The sequence below is a fragment of the Eschrichtius robustus genome, chromosome 2 (assembly GCF_028021215.1).
Source record: "Eschrichtius robustus isolate mEscRob2 chromosome 2, mEscRob2.pri, whole genome shotgun sequence".
NCBI lineage: Eukaryota > Metazoa > Chordata > Mammalia > Artiodactyla > Eschrichtiidae > Eschrichtius > Eschrichtius robustus.
In genome coordinates, this window is record NC_090825.1 from 100,755,411 (window position 1) to 100,770,901 (window position 15,491).

The 15,491-nt window shown below is 34.3% G+C and overlaps 1 protein-coding gene across 1 annotated transcript in view; it reads left to right on the forward strand.

The window, feature by feature from the left end:
- SRFBP1 (serum response factor binding protein 1) overlaps window positions 1-14,333 on the forward strand; it is a 60,146-nt gene extending 45,813 nt beyond the window's left edge. The window contains exons 5-8 of the mRNA XM_068534326.1: window positions 7,522-7,603; window positions 8,383-9,094; window positions 10,379-10,416; window positions 13,722-14,333. Of these exons, the coding sequence (XP_068390427.1) occupies window positions 7,522-7,603; window positions 8,383-9,094; window positions 10,379-10,416; window positions 13,722-13,906 (1,017 nt within the window). The 3' untranslated portion in view covers window positions 13,907-14,333. The remainder of the gene's footprint in view (window positions 1-7,521; window positions 7,604-8,382; window positions 9,095-10,378; window positions 10,417-13,721) is intronic.
- Window positions 14,334-15,491: the final 1,158 nt, after the last annotated feature.

The window sequence follows — 15,491 nt, forward strand, 5'->3', positions numbered from 1 at the left end:
ATACATGATCTTTGTTAAACTGAGGTATGTTCCTTTTATACCCAATTTGTTGAGAGCTTTTATCATGAAAGGATGTTGAATTTTGTCTTTTTGTCCATCTATTGAGAGGATCATGTGATATTTCAGCCTTCATTCTATTAATGTGGTACATCATGTACATTAATTGGTGGATATTGAACCATCTTTGCATCCCATGGTTAAATCCCACTTGATTATGGTGTATTATCTTTTGAATGTGCTGTTGAATTTGATTTGCTAGAATTTTGTCTAGAATTTTGCATCTTTATTTATCAGGGGTAAATAGTTTATCCTGTAGTTTTCTTTTCCTGTAGTGTCCTTATATGGCTTTGATGTCAGGGCAATGCTGGCTCATAAAATGAGTTTAGTGATGTTCCCCCCTCTATGTTTTCTTTGGAAGAGTTTGAAAAGGATTGGCATTAATTAGAGAAGCCGTTTATTTTCAACCCATTCTTCTTCTTATGTTCTTTTAAACAGTTGCATTCCTACCAATGGAGTAGTGTCTATCCTAGCCACTGTTAAGGACAGGGATACTGCCTCATACTATAAACTGGATTTTGTATTTATAGCTATTCAAAACTTGCCCAGAGATATAAAATTGTTCTCTGGTACGGAGTGATTACAGGAAGTTAAATGCCCACACCTCTTAGATTTCCTAAGTAAGCCACACTGTCATCACATACTAGCTGTCAAGCTGAGAAGCATAAAGAATGAGAATATGTTTTATATCTTATGTTAAAGTACCTACTTTTATCAACAAAGTACGTTCAAGAGAATAATACTTTTATTTGCTGATACCGTTATCTGTTTTCTTTAAAAACACAAATTACTTATAATCACAGAACCTAAAGCTGTGGTATACATAATTCTGCTTATTAAATTGTTATGTAATCATACCTGATTAGTAACTACTTAATTTTATAGACCTATATAGCTTGTAGACTCAAGCCTTCATGTTCTTCTTTGAACTCACTGCTGTTACATATGAGTGCATAAGCAATATGCTGTACAACTCCAGGTGTGACAACTACAGTGTGAATGCCAACCCTGGGATTAGGCAACGCAATGGCTATTTTTTAACCAATCTCACTTCTTATTAACCTGTATTCTCCCCACATAAGTCCACCACAGTTATAGAGGATGACATGTAAGAATAACATCTTCATTTATTAGACTAATACATAATTGTACAATTTTAAATCTTATTCTAGAGCCCCCACCCCACCTCTTTTTTTTTTAAGAGAATTTACTGAAATTAGATCACTAAGTCACACTTAACTCTGGGATGTCTTCCAGGGCAGAGAAATAGCATTGCTAAGTAAATTCAAAGATAAAATGATTCCTATCAAAGCAGTATTACTTTGAGTCAACACTAGACACAACACACAAGTATTACCACTGTTCTTCTAAAACTTTATAACTAAGATGGAAAGATATAGCTAACTCTGGAAAGAAAAATACCCGGTTCATTAAAGCTTTTAGCAAGTTGTCAAAACAGGGATTTGGTAACAGTAGTAAATATGGTTTTGAACAATTATACATGAATACCTTCAGTCAAAATCTATTTCGTATTCCCAGAACTTCTTATCTAAAACGTGAAATTAACTCACATGATAAAAATAATTACTTTCTAGCTTATCTGCCTTACAGATACAGTTGTTCATATATCAGGAATTTTCTTTGAAGTGAATTGAATTTTTAGTAGCTACTCGGGAAATATACTGACAGAAACAGTTAAAGAAAAAACAGATGCTATTGGAATGTCTTTTTCCCTTGTAACCTGAGGAAAGATTCCTGGGGTGTGTATAACATTTGTCAGGACTAGTTGTTTTTGTCGTCACTGTTATTGTTTTTACATATAAATGTTCTAGAATTAGTCCTGAAGATTAAGACATACTGCTTCTGCACTGAATACCGAATTGTTTCTACTAAGCCGGAATCTCTTATTATGTCAGCGTTCAGGAAGCACATTTATTGCACTTAGTGCTATAACCTGTTGCCTCGATTTGGCAACAAAAGTCTGTCGTGGCAGTGTTTTTGTTTTAAATTCAACTTTTAAACATGATGAGCCTGCTAAAAAAAATTGTTTTTCTGTTTTCCTCAGTTTTTAGTTTACTTCCACTGAGGATTCTACTTGCATGTAATGTAGAGCAACATTACACTCTTTCTGTAAAGGACAGTACTGTACATATTTTAGGCTTTCTAGGCCTTACAGTCTTTGTCACAACTACTCAACAATGCCATTGTGACATAGTGCAGCCACAGATGGTATGTGAATGAATGAATTTGGCTGTATTCCCATAAAACTTTATTTTTAAAAACAGACAGCAGGTGAGAAGTTGGCCCATGGGCCAGTTTGAAAATCAAATAGTTCTACAAGATTTTTTTGTGAAAATGACAGTTCTCTCTCTTGGTCTTTCCCCACTTTCAAGTTCAGTTGATTCTGACAGGATTTACCCCCACATAAGTATGTTTCTATTAGTACACTTGAAGCATTAGTGACTTCCTGCTGTGGTTTATAAGGATTTAGATCTCTTTCCTCCTTCAGCCCCTGTGTCGTATATGTACCCTCCTTATCCCTTCTATCTTCCTAATATACTTGGGTTAGATTTAGATTAGATGAACATTTAGTGATTATGTTATTTTGGCTGTGAGTCATGTAGTGAGTGATTATTACTTTTCTTTTTCTGTATAATATTTCTACTTATAGTTTGTAATTATTATGTTTATTTTGTTGTTTTCTGTGTACTCTCTATATAACACCAAACTCCTCATCAGTTATTGAAATCTCCTCTCAAGATAGTTAATAACAGTAGGTATTGTAAATCTAAATCTAAATCTCCTGTTACCATACTGGGCATTCCTTTTGCCTGGATCTTCTGTTTCTTTTATCCCATGCCTACCTCATTCTTTGTTTCCTTCCTCATTTTAGTGGAGCCAGTAGCTTCTAGGGAGAAAGGTTCAAAGAATGTAAACTTTTAAAAACTTCCATGTCTGAAAGTATTTTTATTCTTCTCTAGTTTGGAAATCATTTTCCTACAAATTTATTGTCCTGACCTCTAATTCTGATTCTTGAATTTTGTGCGTGTGATTTCATTTTTTCTTTCTGAAAGTTGTAGACCCCAGCATTGTGATGTGACTCTATTTTCATCTATTGTGTTGAGCCTTTTCAGCCTGAAAAAGCATGTTCTTCATTGAGGTTTCTGTGTTAATAGCTTTTCTACAAAACTCAAGCCAGTGTGTTTGACCCATACTTTCAGCAGCCCAGCCGGTCACTGAGTAACACAGGATACCAGCAATAGGCTTTCTTGCCAGATTCTCTCATGTTTCTCCTAGGTAGATAACATGAGTAGGAAGTCCTGTATTACTTCAGGAAACCCAACAAGGAGTTAAAGAAGCAGAGATATACCATGTTTTTGGATTGGAATAATCAATATTGTCAAAATGACCATACTACCCAAGGCAATCTATAGATTCAGTGCAATCCCTATCAAATTACTAATGGCATTTTTCACAGAACTAGAACGAAAACATTTTTAATTTGTATGGAAACACAAGAGACCCTGAATAGCCAAAACAATCTTGAGAAAGAAGAATGGAGCTGGAGGAATCATGCTCCCTGACTTCAGACTATACTACAAAGCAACAGTAATCAAAACAGTATAGTACCGGTACCAAAACAGACATATAGATCAATGGAACAGTATAGAAAGCCCAGAAATAAACCCATGCACTTATGGTCAATTAATCTGTGACAAAGGAGGCAGGAATATACAATGGAGAAAAGACAGTCTCTTTTCAGTAAGTGGTGTTGGGGAAACTGGACAGCCTCATGTAAAAGACTGAAATTAGAGCATTCTCTAACACTCTATACAAAAATAAACTCAAAATGGATTAAAGGCCTAAATGTAAGACCAGGTACTATAAAACTCCTAGAGGAAAACATAAGCAGAACACTCTTTGATGTAAATCACAGTAATAATTTTTTGGATCTGTCTCCTAGAGTAATGGAAATAAAAATGAAAATAAACAAATGGGACCTAATTAAACTTAAAAGCTTTTACACAGCAAAGGAAACCATAAACAAAATTAAAAGACAACCTACTGACTGGGAGAAAATATTTGCAAACAGTGTGGTTAATTAACTAACAAGGGGTTAATTTCCAAAATATACAAATAGGTCATACAGCTCAATATCAAAAAAAACAAATAACCCAATTAAAAAATGGGCAGAAGAGCTAAGTAGACATTTCTCCAAAGAAGACATGCAGGTCACCAACAAGTACATGAAAAGATGCTCAGTATTGCTAATTATTAGAGAAATGGAAATCAAAACTACAATGGAGTATTGCCTCACACCAGTCAGAATGGCCATCATCAAAAAGTCAACAAATAATAAATGCTGGAGAGGTGTGGAGAAAAAGGAACCCTCCTACACTGTTGGTGGGAATGTAAATTGTTGTAGCCACTATGGAGAACGTGTAGAGCTTCCTTAAAAAACTAAAAACACATAGCATAGGTGACCTATGCTGTGTGGAATACAATATAGTTAGAACCTTTTAAGCTGAAAGAACACAGTATGTTGCTTATTGAACATTCTAGGGAAATGAGCATATCATTCTGAATATTCTCTTTTTTGCTCATTCATTATCTTATAGAGGAATAAACTGCTTGGACAACTTAAAGTAATGAGTTGTTATTTGTCATTTGAATAAGCAGTAAAGGTTTCTTCAAAGTAAAAAAAACAAAAAAACAAAAAAACTAAAAACAGAGTTATCATATGATCCTGCAATCCCACTCCTGGGCATATATCCAGGGAAAATTCTAATCCGAAAAGATACATGCACCCCCAGTGTTCATAACAGCACTATTTACAATAGCCAAGACATGGAAGCGTCCTAAATGTCCATTGACAGATGAATGGGTAAAGAAGATGTGATAAACACACACACACACACACACACACACACACACACACACACACACACAATGGAATATTACTCAGCCATAAAAAGGATGAAATAATGCCATTTTCAGTAACATGGATGGACCTAGAGATTATCGTATTAAGTGAAGTAGACAGAGAAGGATAAATATCAAATGATATCACTTATATGTGGAATCTAAAAAAATGATACAAATGAACTTATTTACAAACAGACTCACAGACATAGAAAACAAACTTATCGTTACCAAAGAGGGAAAAAAAAAAAGGAAACCCAGCAAGGAGTTGAAGAAACAGGATTGGCTTAACACCGTACTTAATGAATAGTCTCCAAATGGACTATATTTCTTGGAGAAGGCTGAACAGAGACAGTGTCTAAGAGTCAGAATCAAGGTGTATTAGTTTCCCTAAGGCTGCTGTAACAAAGTACCAAAAACTAGATGGTATATAACAACAGAAATTTATAACAAAATACCAAAAGTTAAATGTTATATGACAACAGAAGTTTATAATATTTTCTTGGCGTTTCAGGAGACTAGAAATCTGAAATCAAGGCATCAGTAGGGCTGTACTTCCTCAGAAGGTTCTAGGGAAGACCCCTTCCTTGCTTCTTCCAACTTGGCTTGTGGCAGGGTAATTGCAGCCTTTGCCTCAGTGGTGTTCCCTTTCTGTCTCCCTGTGCCTCTGTATCCAAGGGCCCTCCTTATAAAGACACCAGTCATATTAGATTTAGGGCCCACCCTAAACCAGTATGCTCTCCTCTTAATTAATTATATCTGCAATGACCTTGTTTCCAAGTAGGATCACATTCTCAGTTTCTAGTTGGATATAAAATTTGGGGAGGATACCATTTGACCCAGGACAGAAGGTAATTAGGCAGCAAATCGTCCTGGCACAGGATTTGCACCAGGTCTAATTTAAAGGAGTTGTTCTCTGAGGGACTCTACCTAGATAAGTTCTCCAAACAGAATAGATTTCAAACTGTTATCATCTTGCTTTTACTTAGGTACTCATAAGTGTTTATTACTGGGAAGGAAAAGGCCTTATTGGGCTGTTAACAATGAAGGGTAAATTTAAAGTAAAGATGTTTAAAGCTGATAGCTCTACTTTCACACACTAGTGAAATTTTTACTTGCTTCATGGAATATTTATTGAATGCCAACTATTATCAGTTATTGTCCTAGGCACTAGGTCTACAGGAATGTGGAAGACAAAAGTCCCTGCCTCACAGATATGAAAATATCTGCACTGGCGTGCCGTGTTGAGTGATGTGAAGTAAATAGTGATGGAAAGTGTTTTAGTTCAGATAACATTTGAGCAGAGACCTGAATACAATGAGATGATCAGCCCGTGTGTATTTGGGAGTAGAGTATTCCAAGTAGAGAAGAGCTTGCAAAGGAAGAGCCTAAGCATCAGAAGGCAGTGAAGCTTTAAAAAGAACAGATAGGGAAATAACATGATCTGGTTATGTTTAAAAGCTTGCTGTGACTGCTATATGAAAATTGACTGTGAGAGAACAAGAGGCAATGGAGAATGACCAGGTGTGAGCTTATTACATTGGTCCAGGTGAGAGGTATTGGTGATTTGGTCAAAGGTAGTAAGTAGAAATGGTGTAAGTGACTGGTTCATGGGATAGATTTTGCAGATGAAACCACAGGATTTGCTGAAGGATTTATTTGAGCTGTGAAGAAAGGAGAAATGTAATGGAAGAATCATTTGAGTTTTAGGCCTGAGCAACCAGAAAAATTAAAATTACATACAATAAGATGGGAAAGACTATAGCAGAAGTAGGTTTAAGAAGAAAGTTACAGCATTCTCTTTTAACATGTCAAGTAGGTGGTTGGATATATGAGTCTGGAACTCAAGTTAGAGCTTGAGGTAGAAATTTGGAAGTTTTCAGCCTACAGGTGATATTTAAAGCAGTCTGAATTATGAATTTTCTAAATGTATAAATATTAATGTATGTATGTGTATATATATATATATGTATATAGTCCCATTCAGTCATCATCAAACATCTATAAAGTGTTGGCTATAAGCCAGGCACTGGTGGAAGGTTGTGAGAATACAGTAATGGTACTAGTCATTCAAAATAAAAATATATAGCATTTGATAATTCTAGGTCTCTAGTAAATGGAACTTCAAGCATTATAGTAGTCATGGATTATATCACCCAGCTTAGTACTACTATGTTACTTGATTCTTTCATATTATTTTAGTTTTCTTAACTAGATCTTTTAAACTCTGAATACAGGAGCTATATTACTTTTTTTTTTTAATATCACACACGATGCTTACCACAATTCTGGAAAGATATTAAGTACCCAAAGAATATTTATTAATTGATTACATGATAATTTTAACTGTTAAGAACAGTAGTATTTTTGTCAGTGTGTTATCTTTAGCATGGATTACAGGTGAGTTGTCTAATTAGAATATTAACAAATTCCTGTTCCCTAACTCTTAACTTTTAAAAATTATAATGGATTGCATTTTATTCACTTCTTAGTAGTGTTACGTAGTTTTTATTCCCATGTGCTTGTTACTTCAATTTGCAGCCTGATTCTACTGCAACTGAAAGAGCAGTTGCCAGACTAGCAGTGCACCCTCTTCTGAAGAAAAAAATAGATGTGCTAAAAGGTATGAATTAAATGACTTTTAAGCCATTTATGGTACATGATTTGAATAAACGGCCATTCATTTATTTACTTTTATGGTGCTTTTCTCCTTTTGAGGATCTTTTATATTATAAATGTCTCTTTCAAATATTTCCAAATGTGGGAAGCTACCTGACAATATAGAAGTTATCTGATGTCTGAAAATATTTTGTATTTTTCCTAAATTCCTATTTCCTAAATTTCTAAAATATATATTCATGATAATATTGAATATAATTGATTTTCTAAATATTGGTATAATTCATATTATTACTTATGATATTGCCACTTAGTCACATAATTTCTATTTATGTATGTACATTTTAAAAGGTATTGAAGGAATTAAATGCTTCTGTCACAGATTAGAAGATACCTATTTTTATGTCTGAAAACACAATTTATGGTATTTACAATTGTATTAATACATTATTATTACAGATATTAATGTTGCCATTTTATTCTATTTATTTGTATTTAGTGACGTTTTTACTGTTCTTCTTAACATCCATACATGAAGGAATAAATTTTCTTTTAATTTTAGAGATTTAAAATGGATACCTCTGAGCATTTTGTATATGTTTGGTTTTGTAAAAGTCAATAGATTTCTTTGTAAATTCATACCCATTATATATATATGTAATATAGATTCCAGTCATTCTCTTAAGTATTTCCAAATAATTTAAGAAATACTGTACTAAAACAATAATGTTTTGTATTATTTGTTTCAATGCTGAAACAAGGCATATGCTGTTTCTCTTGCAGCTGCTGTCAAAGCCTTTAAAGATGCAAGACAAAATGTTGTTGAAGTTAAGTCATCAAAGAATGCTTCAGAAGAAAATGATTCCAAGGACACTTTGTGTTCAAACGACGATGCCAGTAAGTTACAGCATGAAGGAACTATTATCAGTGAGCAAAAAGAGAAAGAAGCCAAAATATTGGCAAAGAAACCAATAAATAATTCAAAAGAAAATATAGCCAAGATGGAACATGGACCCAAAACAGTGGACATTCCAAATTCTCTATCAAAGCCTTCTGAAAAAGATTCTGCAGTACCCTCTGAACCCCAGAAGATACCTGCTGACCCCAAAATGAAAACATTTAGTCAAACCAAAAAAGAGAAAGAGTCCAGTAGCTCACTTGGTGTTAACAGTGATGGAGAAGAATTACATGAAGAAGAGAAGGAATATTTTGATGATAGCACAGAAGAAAGGTTTTACAAACAGTCTTCCATGTCTGAGGATAGTGATAGTGGTGATGACTTCTTCATTGGGAAAGTCAAACGGACACGGAAGAAGGAAAGTAGTTGTCATTTTTCAGTTAAGGAACAAAACCCCCCCAAAAAATTGTTGCCTGAAGAAGATATACTTGAAACCCATCAGGATATGAGAAGTGATAAAAACAAGCCATGTACAGAAGCAAGGAAGTTTGAATCAGTGTTTTTCCATTCTTTATCTGGATCTAAAAGCTCTGGAAGGTAAGAGTATTTTTTCATCCTGAAAGAATTATTAGTTCTTAATTTTTCAAAAGATATGAAATAACCACACATCCTGACATTGAGATACTATCTCTCATACATAATTCTAGTTTGTACAATACATCCTATAAAGTTTAGACTTGGCCCTCTCCAAGTTTATATTGGATAATATATACAAATACACGTATGATAATGCCACATTTTTCCAAGCTCATCAGAAAATGAGACAATATAGATAAATAATTTGTCTAATTTAATTGTCTAGCTAATTTAAGTTTATTCCTTTGATTATCAAAGTTTTGAAACTTTTAGTTAGCTTTTGGTGAAAACTTTTGAAAATTTCTCACATATCTCACTTTTTAAACAGAGCTTTCTGAAAAGAATGTGGTGAGTTTTTTTGTTTTTTTTTTTTTTCTCTTGTTGACCCAGGGCATTATTGTAAAACTCAACCGTTTTATTATGTATTTCTGTTTCAGTAGATAAGGCTGCTTGCCCTAACTCTGAGTTTCTCCAGACTGCTTTGTATTTGGTGATGCTGTCATCCTTATCCCTTCTGTTAATCACTACTTTTCATAGCTGTTTTGTTATAAATCAATAAGTTTAACTTCATTTGTAATTCTAATCTGGTAGGGGATATCTTCACATTTTAGAATAAAAATCATGGTTAGCTATTTTCTTCCATAAACTTCTTCTATAATTTATAGGTCAGGCATAATTTTTAGTAGAATAGAAAAATATGATGTTGAAATTTTCCAAAAAAGTCAGAGTATGGAAAAGACACACAAACCATCTTTGGAGCCTTGAAAATTATTACATTATTTCATATATCTCCCAACTGTGCCTAAAAAAGCTACAGTTTTTCCCTCACTTGAAAATTAAGCACCACTATCCCTTCCCTCTCCCCGAAAAATGTTAATCTTAATTTTTGTTATATGTGATTGTTATATGGGACTCATTCCCCCTGTAAGATTTTTGAAATTCTTTGTCTAGATAGTTCTCAAAGGTACAAGGTAACCAAGACAGGATATTTTATGGCCAGAAATCCCTATACGGGTGGTGAGAGGAAAATTCCTACATGTTTCTGTAGTAATATTGGGGTCTAACAAACCGTTGATGTAGCTAAAACATGGGGTTTTCATAATTTTTTTATTCGTTTCTGGGGGGGTAAAGGAGTATGATGGTTTTTTTTAATGAGTTTTATCAACATTTTTATTATGTTATCTTCTTAAAGTCAGAGGATTTGTTTATCTTTTAAATGTCCTAATGGTATTTTTCTTCTTTTAGAAATTACAGAGAACAGGCTCCAAGAAGCAAAACCCCAGGTACGTATTAATGACTGTCTGACTTCCATATGCAGTTGAGCAATGCTTTGCCAAAGAGGGAAGATGAAAAATTCTGGTTGCTTAGTAGCCTGAATCAATTATGTACCCACAGAAATGTAAATAGAGCATCTTATAATTAATCAGAATAATTTTTAAATTTTAATTATTTTTTTTTACCCTCTATGTCCTGCCAGTAGGAAATGTGTTAGACAAAAGTTATCAGGAAATATCGGGTCTATTTAATTTATCTTGAACTAATCGACATATTCTTTAAGTATATTGCTATGTAAGTTCCATCTTAGTCAACGCCATGCCATTAAACATTCAGTACTAAGTATGTTACTTTCAGGGTTAAGAGTGAAACCAGATTTTCAGATTAATTCGTAACAAATCAAATTTAATATATTTGGGTGGTCTGACTTCTGTACATAATCCCAAACTCTCACTGATTTAAAATAATAAAAATTTATTTCTCACATTACAATCTACTATGAATCAGCACAGGGGCTGTGTTTCACATAGTCATTCAAGGATCAGGCTCCTTCCATCTTTGGCTCCTTTCTACTCCTGTTCCCAGGTATTCTCCATTTGACCAACAAAAGGGAATAGAGTACATGGAGAATTTTGTAAGAAGTTTTCATGGGCCAGGCCTGAAAGTGTTAGGGATCAGTTCTGCTCACATTTCATTAGCCAGAATTTAGTTACATGACCCCATCCTAGCCAAAAGGGAGCTAAGAAATGCAGTCTAACTATGCGGCTGGGTGGAAAAAGAAAGTGGAATTTCTTGAACACATAACTGTCTGCTGCTGACCATCCTTTTGATCATCAGATGGTAATTTCACTTTTTTCTCTGGTAATTTCTCAACACATAGAGCGCACTATGTGCTTCCTTCCTGAGGAAGCCAACCCAAAGTCCCATCCAGTCATTGTATCCAGTTGAAAGCCTAGAATCCCTGAGTGATGATGCAGTGCTTTCCATCAGATCTCATGATGCAACTGCTCAAAATTTGGTGACCTGTACACTAAAAAGACACACTGCCTGCCCACAACTCAGACCAGATATTTAGTGGCAGAGCAGGAACAAGGTAACCACAATAAAAACTCTCAATCAGTTAAGGGAAACATGGGAGGTGTGCAACATGTCTACTACCTGAGCAAAGATTGTGAAGAATCTATGAGGAATTTTCTTATCCACTGTTCTCCATGGTCTCTGACTGTGTTCTTGGGAGGGTCTTTGTTCCATGGCCACAGCTGAAGTAGACAGTTAGTATGATCTTCTTGGGAGTTGCCCCAAGTGATTAGTAAAAATATATGATCGTGAAGATGGTTTAAAGTTTTAACAGTCAGGTTTTTTCCAGCCTAGGTTTGTGATTTCTTTCACAATAAAAATTCCCTCCAAAACTTACTGGATTTCTGACCTCTTTATTTCCAATCAGTCCATCAATGAGCTAGTCACCGCACCAAAAATTCTTTCCTAGAGCTATTTTTCAAACTTGCCTTATTTATGTTGGTGAGTCATTCCCCGCCCCCCGCCCTCCGCCACTGTCCCAGTCATTCAGTGTCTGTTGCATTCAGATTCTCAGGTTTGGTTGAGATGGCCATACCTTTGCTCTTATCTCTGCTCCAGGGCTAAAATCTCTTCGGGCCTTTACTGCTTAAAATCTTTCTCAGTCTTATCTCTTACTGTTAGGAGTCCAAAGGCTTTTCTAAACCTTTAGGTCCCAAATATCTGAACCCTCTCTTCCCTTTTGATTCTGCTTGTGAGCTGGCCAGTTCTTTCCTGAACTTTTCTCTTTTTTTTGTAGTACTTTGCCAAAGAGCCATCAGTACACTAATCTTTTTATTCTTTCCAGCCACTTACCCTTGTGCTGCAATTCCATAGGCATGTAGCCTACTTCCCAAGTTTTCACTGGCAACAATTTTACCTTTTCCTTAACATATACATAGGATGCTCACTTTTCAGCCTCAGGTATCCATTTCCTTACTACCTACCACTGAACTGCAAAGCCCGTGCCAAATTTTTATGATATTTTAATGGCTGTATTAAAATACTAGGTTTGGCAAATACGTGGCCTTATATTCACAAATACAGAATAACTATAAATTTAAGACACTCCCACATTTTCCCGATGAGGAAACCCAAGTAAAACATGTTTTTGTTTTTAGTTTATAAATTTATAATACTTAATTTATCCATTTGTTTGCTCATGCAAATATGCTTTACATAATTATGTAAAATATGTATCAGTTTAGAAATATTGCCTTATTCAAATTTCAGTTTACATGAAACAATTTCATTTAACATTTAAATTCATCACTCTTTATCACTAGAGGCATTCTTTGAGTATTACAGATTTCTAGAGCACATGTGATTTGTACAAGATATGGGACATTTTGAATCTGTATGCAGTGATGTTTTGGAAATGTTATCCCAACTGTACACTTGCTTGTATAACATTATGACATTTGCTTTTTAAGATCTTTAAAAGGCTTCTGACAATGATGGCTAACTTGCAGTGGAGAAATTATACACCCCTAGGACTGATTAATAAATCTGTATTAAATTTTTTACCTCTCTTTTTCTTTCTGATTCTATAAATATGCATTGATTCAGTCTTTTCAGGCCAGCATGTCTCCCAGTACTTTGTTCAAAATAATATAATTGAAGTTTCTCATAATAAAAGAGGTTGTAAGGACTAGAATACAAGTTGCCACCCTCATATCTGGTGGATAACTTTATGGTTAAAAAAGAGCTTAGTCTTAAATTTGAGCAGATACGGCAGTTTACCTTGCAATCACAACTTTTTGTTCAATAACAGAAGGGAGTGGAATCAATTAACAGCCCTTACAACAGCTCACCCATCAACACTGTTGGATTCAATATTTTAGTTAAAACATGTGAATTTTCTGGCTGCATTTCTCCACACACAGGTATCATATGATAATGAATCATATTCCTTTAAAAATACAAAATGCCCCTCCTTTTTAAATTTTTTTGCCTTGTATGTTGTCTGGACTATGTTTCTTAATGTCAGTGTAAATAAGACAGCACAGCATGTACTAGGAGGCGTGCAACAGACATCTATTTACAACGATTAGAAAGCATGTGTCCCCAAATTGACTGCTCATATGTGTATTTCAACTTCAAACTTCCCTGTAGGACTTAGATTTTACACTGTGAGGTATTCCATTTAAGTAAAACTAAATTTCTTCCTTAAACACTGATTTGAGAAGATAAAATGTATTTGTTTTCTATGCTATTTATGTATAGACTTAGTTTTCATTAATTTTGCTTTCTCCTCCAGATTTTCAGCGAATTGAACCTCAGATCAATAATCAGTTTAATAAGAGTGCACAAAGAGGATCTGAAAATACAAAACAGAAATCACAGCTGCCTCTTCATCCTTCATGGGAAGCAAGCCGGAGGCGAAAAGAACAGCAATCCAAAATTGCTGTGTTTCAGGGGAAAAAAATTACCTTTGATGATTGATTAGTACTATTTTTTTGTGAACTTCTCTATCTAAAATTTGTTTTTCTTTTTTTAACTTTTCTTCTTTTTTTTTAACCAGCCCATTATTTAAATATGTATTTGAAGAAGTCTCTTTGAGTTTGGTTTTGTCTTTTTTTTTTTTTAAGTGTGTTCAAGTTATGTTTAAGCTTCCACAAATCAAGTGGATACTTAAATTAATTTTAAATATGTCTAGACTATTCCCTCTATAAAAGAATATTGAGATGTTGGCTGTCCCAGATTTTCTCATTTGTGCTAATCATGAAGCATATTTCACTAGTTTAGCTGTATGTTTCTTTACTTTGAAAATAAATGTTGAGGTATATTTAAAATAATAATGGAAAAATATGAGGAAATTGTAGCTATCTAAAATAGATCATTTTTGCTGAAAATTGTTCTTGTTAGCAAAACTAAGATGGTAACTTTTATTATGGGTATACAGATAATAAATTATATAAGTAAATATTAACTTGTTATAGTTTTAATTATTTGTAATTTTTTGGTTTTTAACTGTTTTAAAATAGGTTCCCAGGAAAATTTTGGATTTCTGAATTATGCTTCACTTAGTTGGACAACATTCATATTTAAATGTAGCAACACAACCAAAAATGTGTTTTATATTTTACTGCATATAAAATTTCTGTCAAATCAAGAATGTGTAATATCTTGACCATGTGTTCTTATTTTTTTTTCAGGCAGGGCTTTATTGGGATCCCTGCTGCAGCAGGGGGCAGCGAGAACCAACAACAGGTTCCCTTGCTTGCTCTCTCCCATGTGTTCTTACAGAAACCGTTTTTGAGGAATCATAGATTGGAATTTATAAGAACAAATTCTGAAGGAGATGTGATTAAAGGAGCATTTGTACTGATAGCTGAGCAGAGGTTATGAGATAACTCACTGAAGAAGGGTCTGCTTTATACTTCATAGTACTGTTATTTAAAAGGAAAACAGGACTTTAAAAATCCCTTCAAATGTTTCACTTTTTGCTGCTCTGAGAAATTAAGGTTCTTGGTTAACTAAGTAACGCTAACTAAATTCTCTGTTTTCTATGCATTGGTGCTGTTAATGACAGAAAAAACCTTCTGGTTAACAGGAATTCAGAAGCTCTGGAAAGTCATTTTTATCTTTTTCAAGAGCTTAAGAATTTAGATAACTAGAGCAATAGAATTCAAGAGATCATACAGAAAGAAAATTATTTCTGCTGTATTAAATGCAAAATTTGGTTTTTTCTCCTTTTTTAAATTTTTATTTTTACATAATTCCAATTATGTCAAATTGAAATTAATTTCAATTGAAATTTTAATTATGAAGAATTACTGCAGGAAAAGTTAAAAAATAATGTCTCTATCCCTACCCAGATTTAGCCGAACTGTGAGGTTGAGAGCACTGTCTGTCGGCTCAAGACGTCTAACCCCAACTTCAAGGAATTAGGGTTTGCCTACAAAGTTAGAGGAAAGAGCCCATACAAGACCACTCTCACTTCTGACACCAACTGCAGGTTCGGAGATTGCAGGGGAGGGTTCCCCAAATACACTCAGGTTCAAAAATTTGCTTGCAGAACTCACTG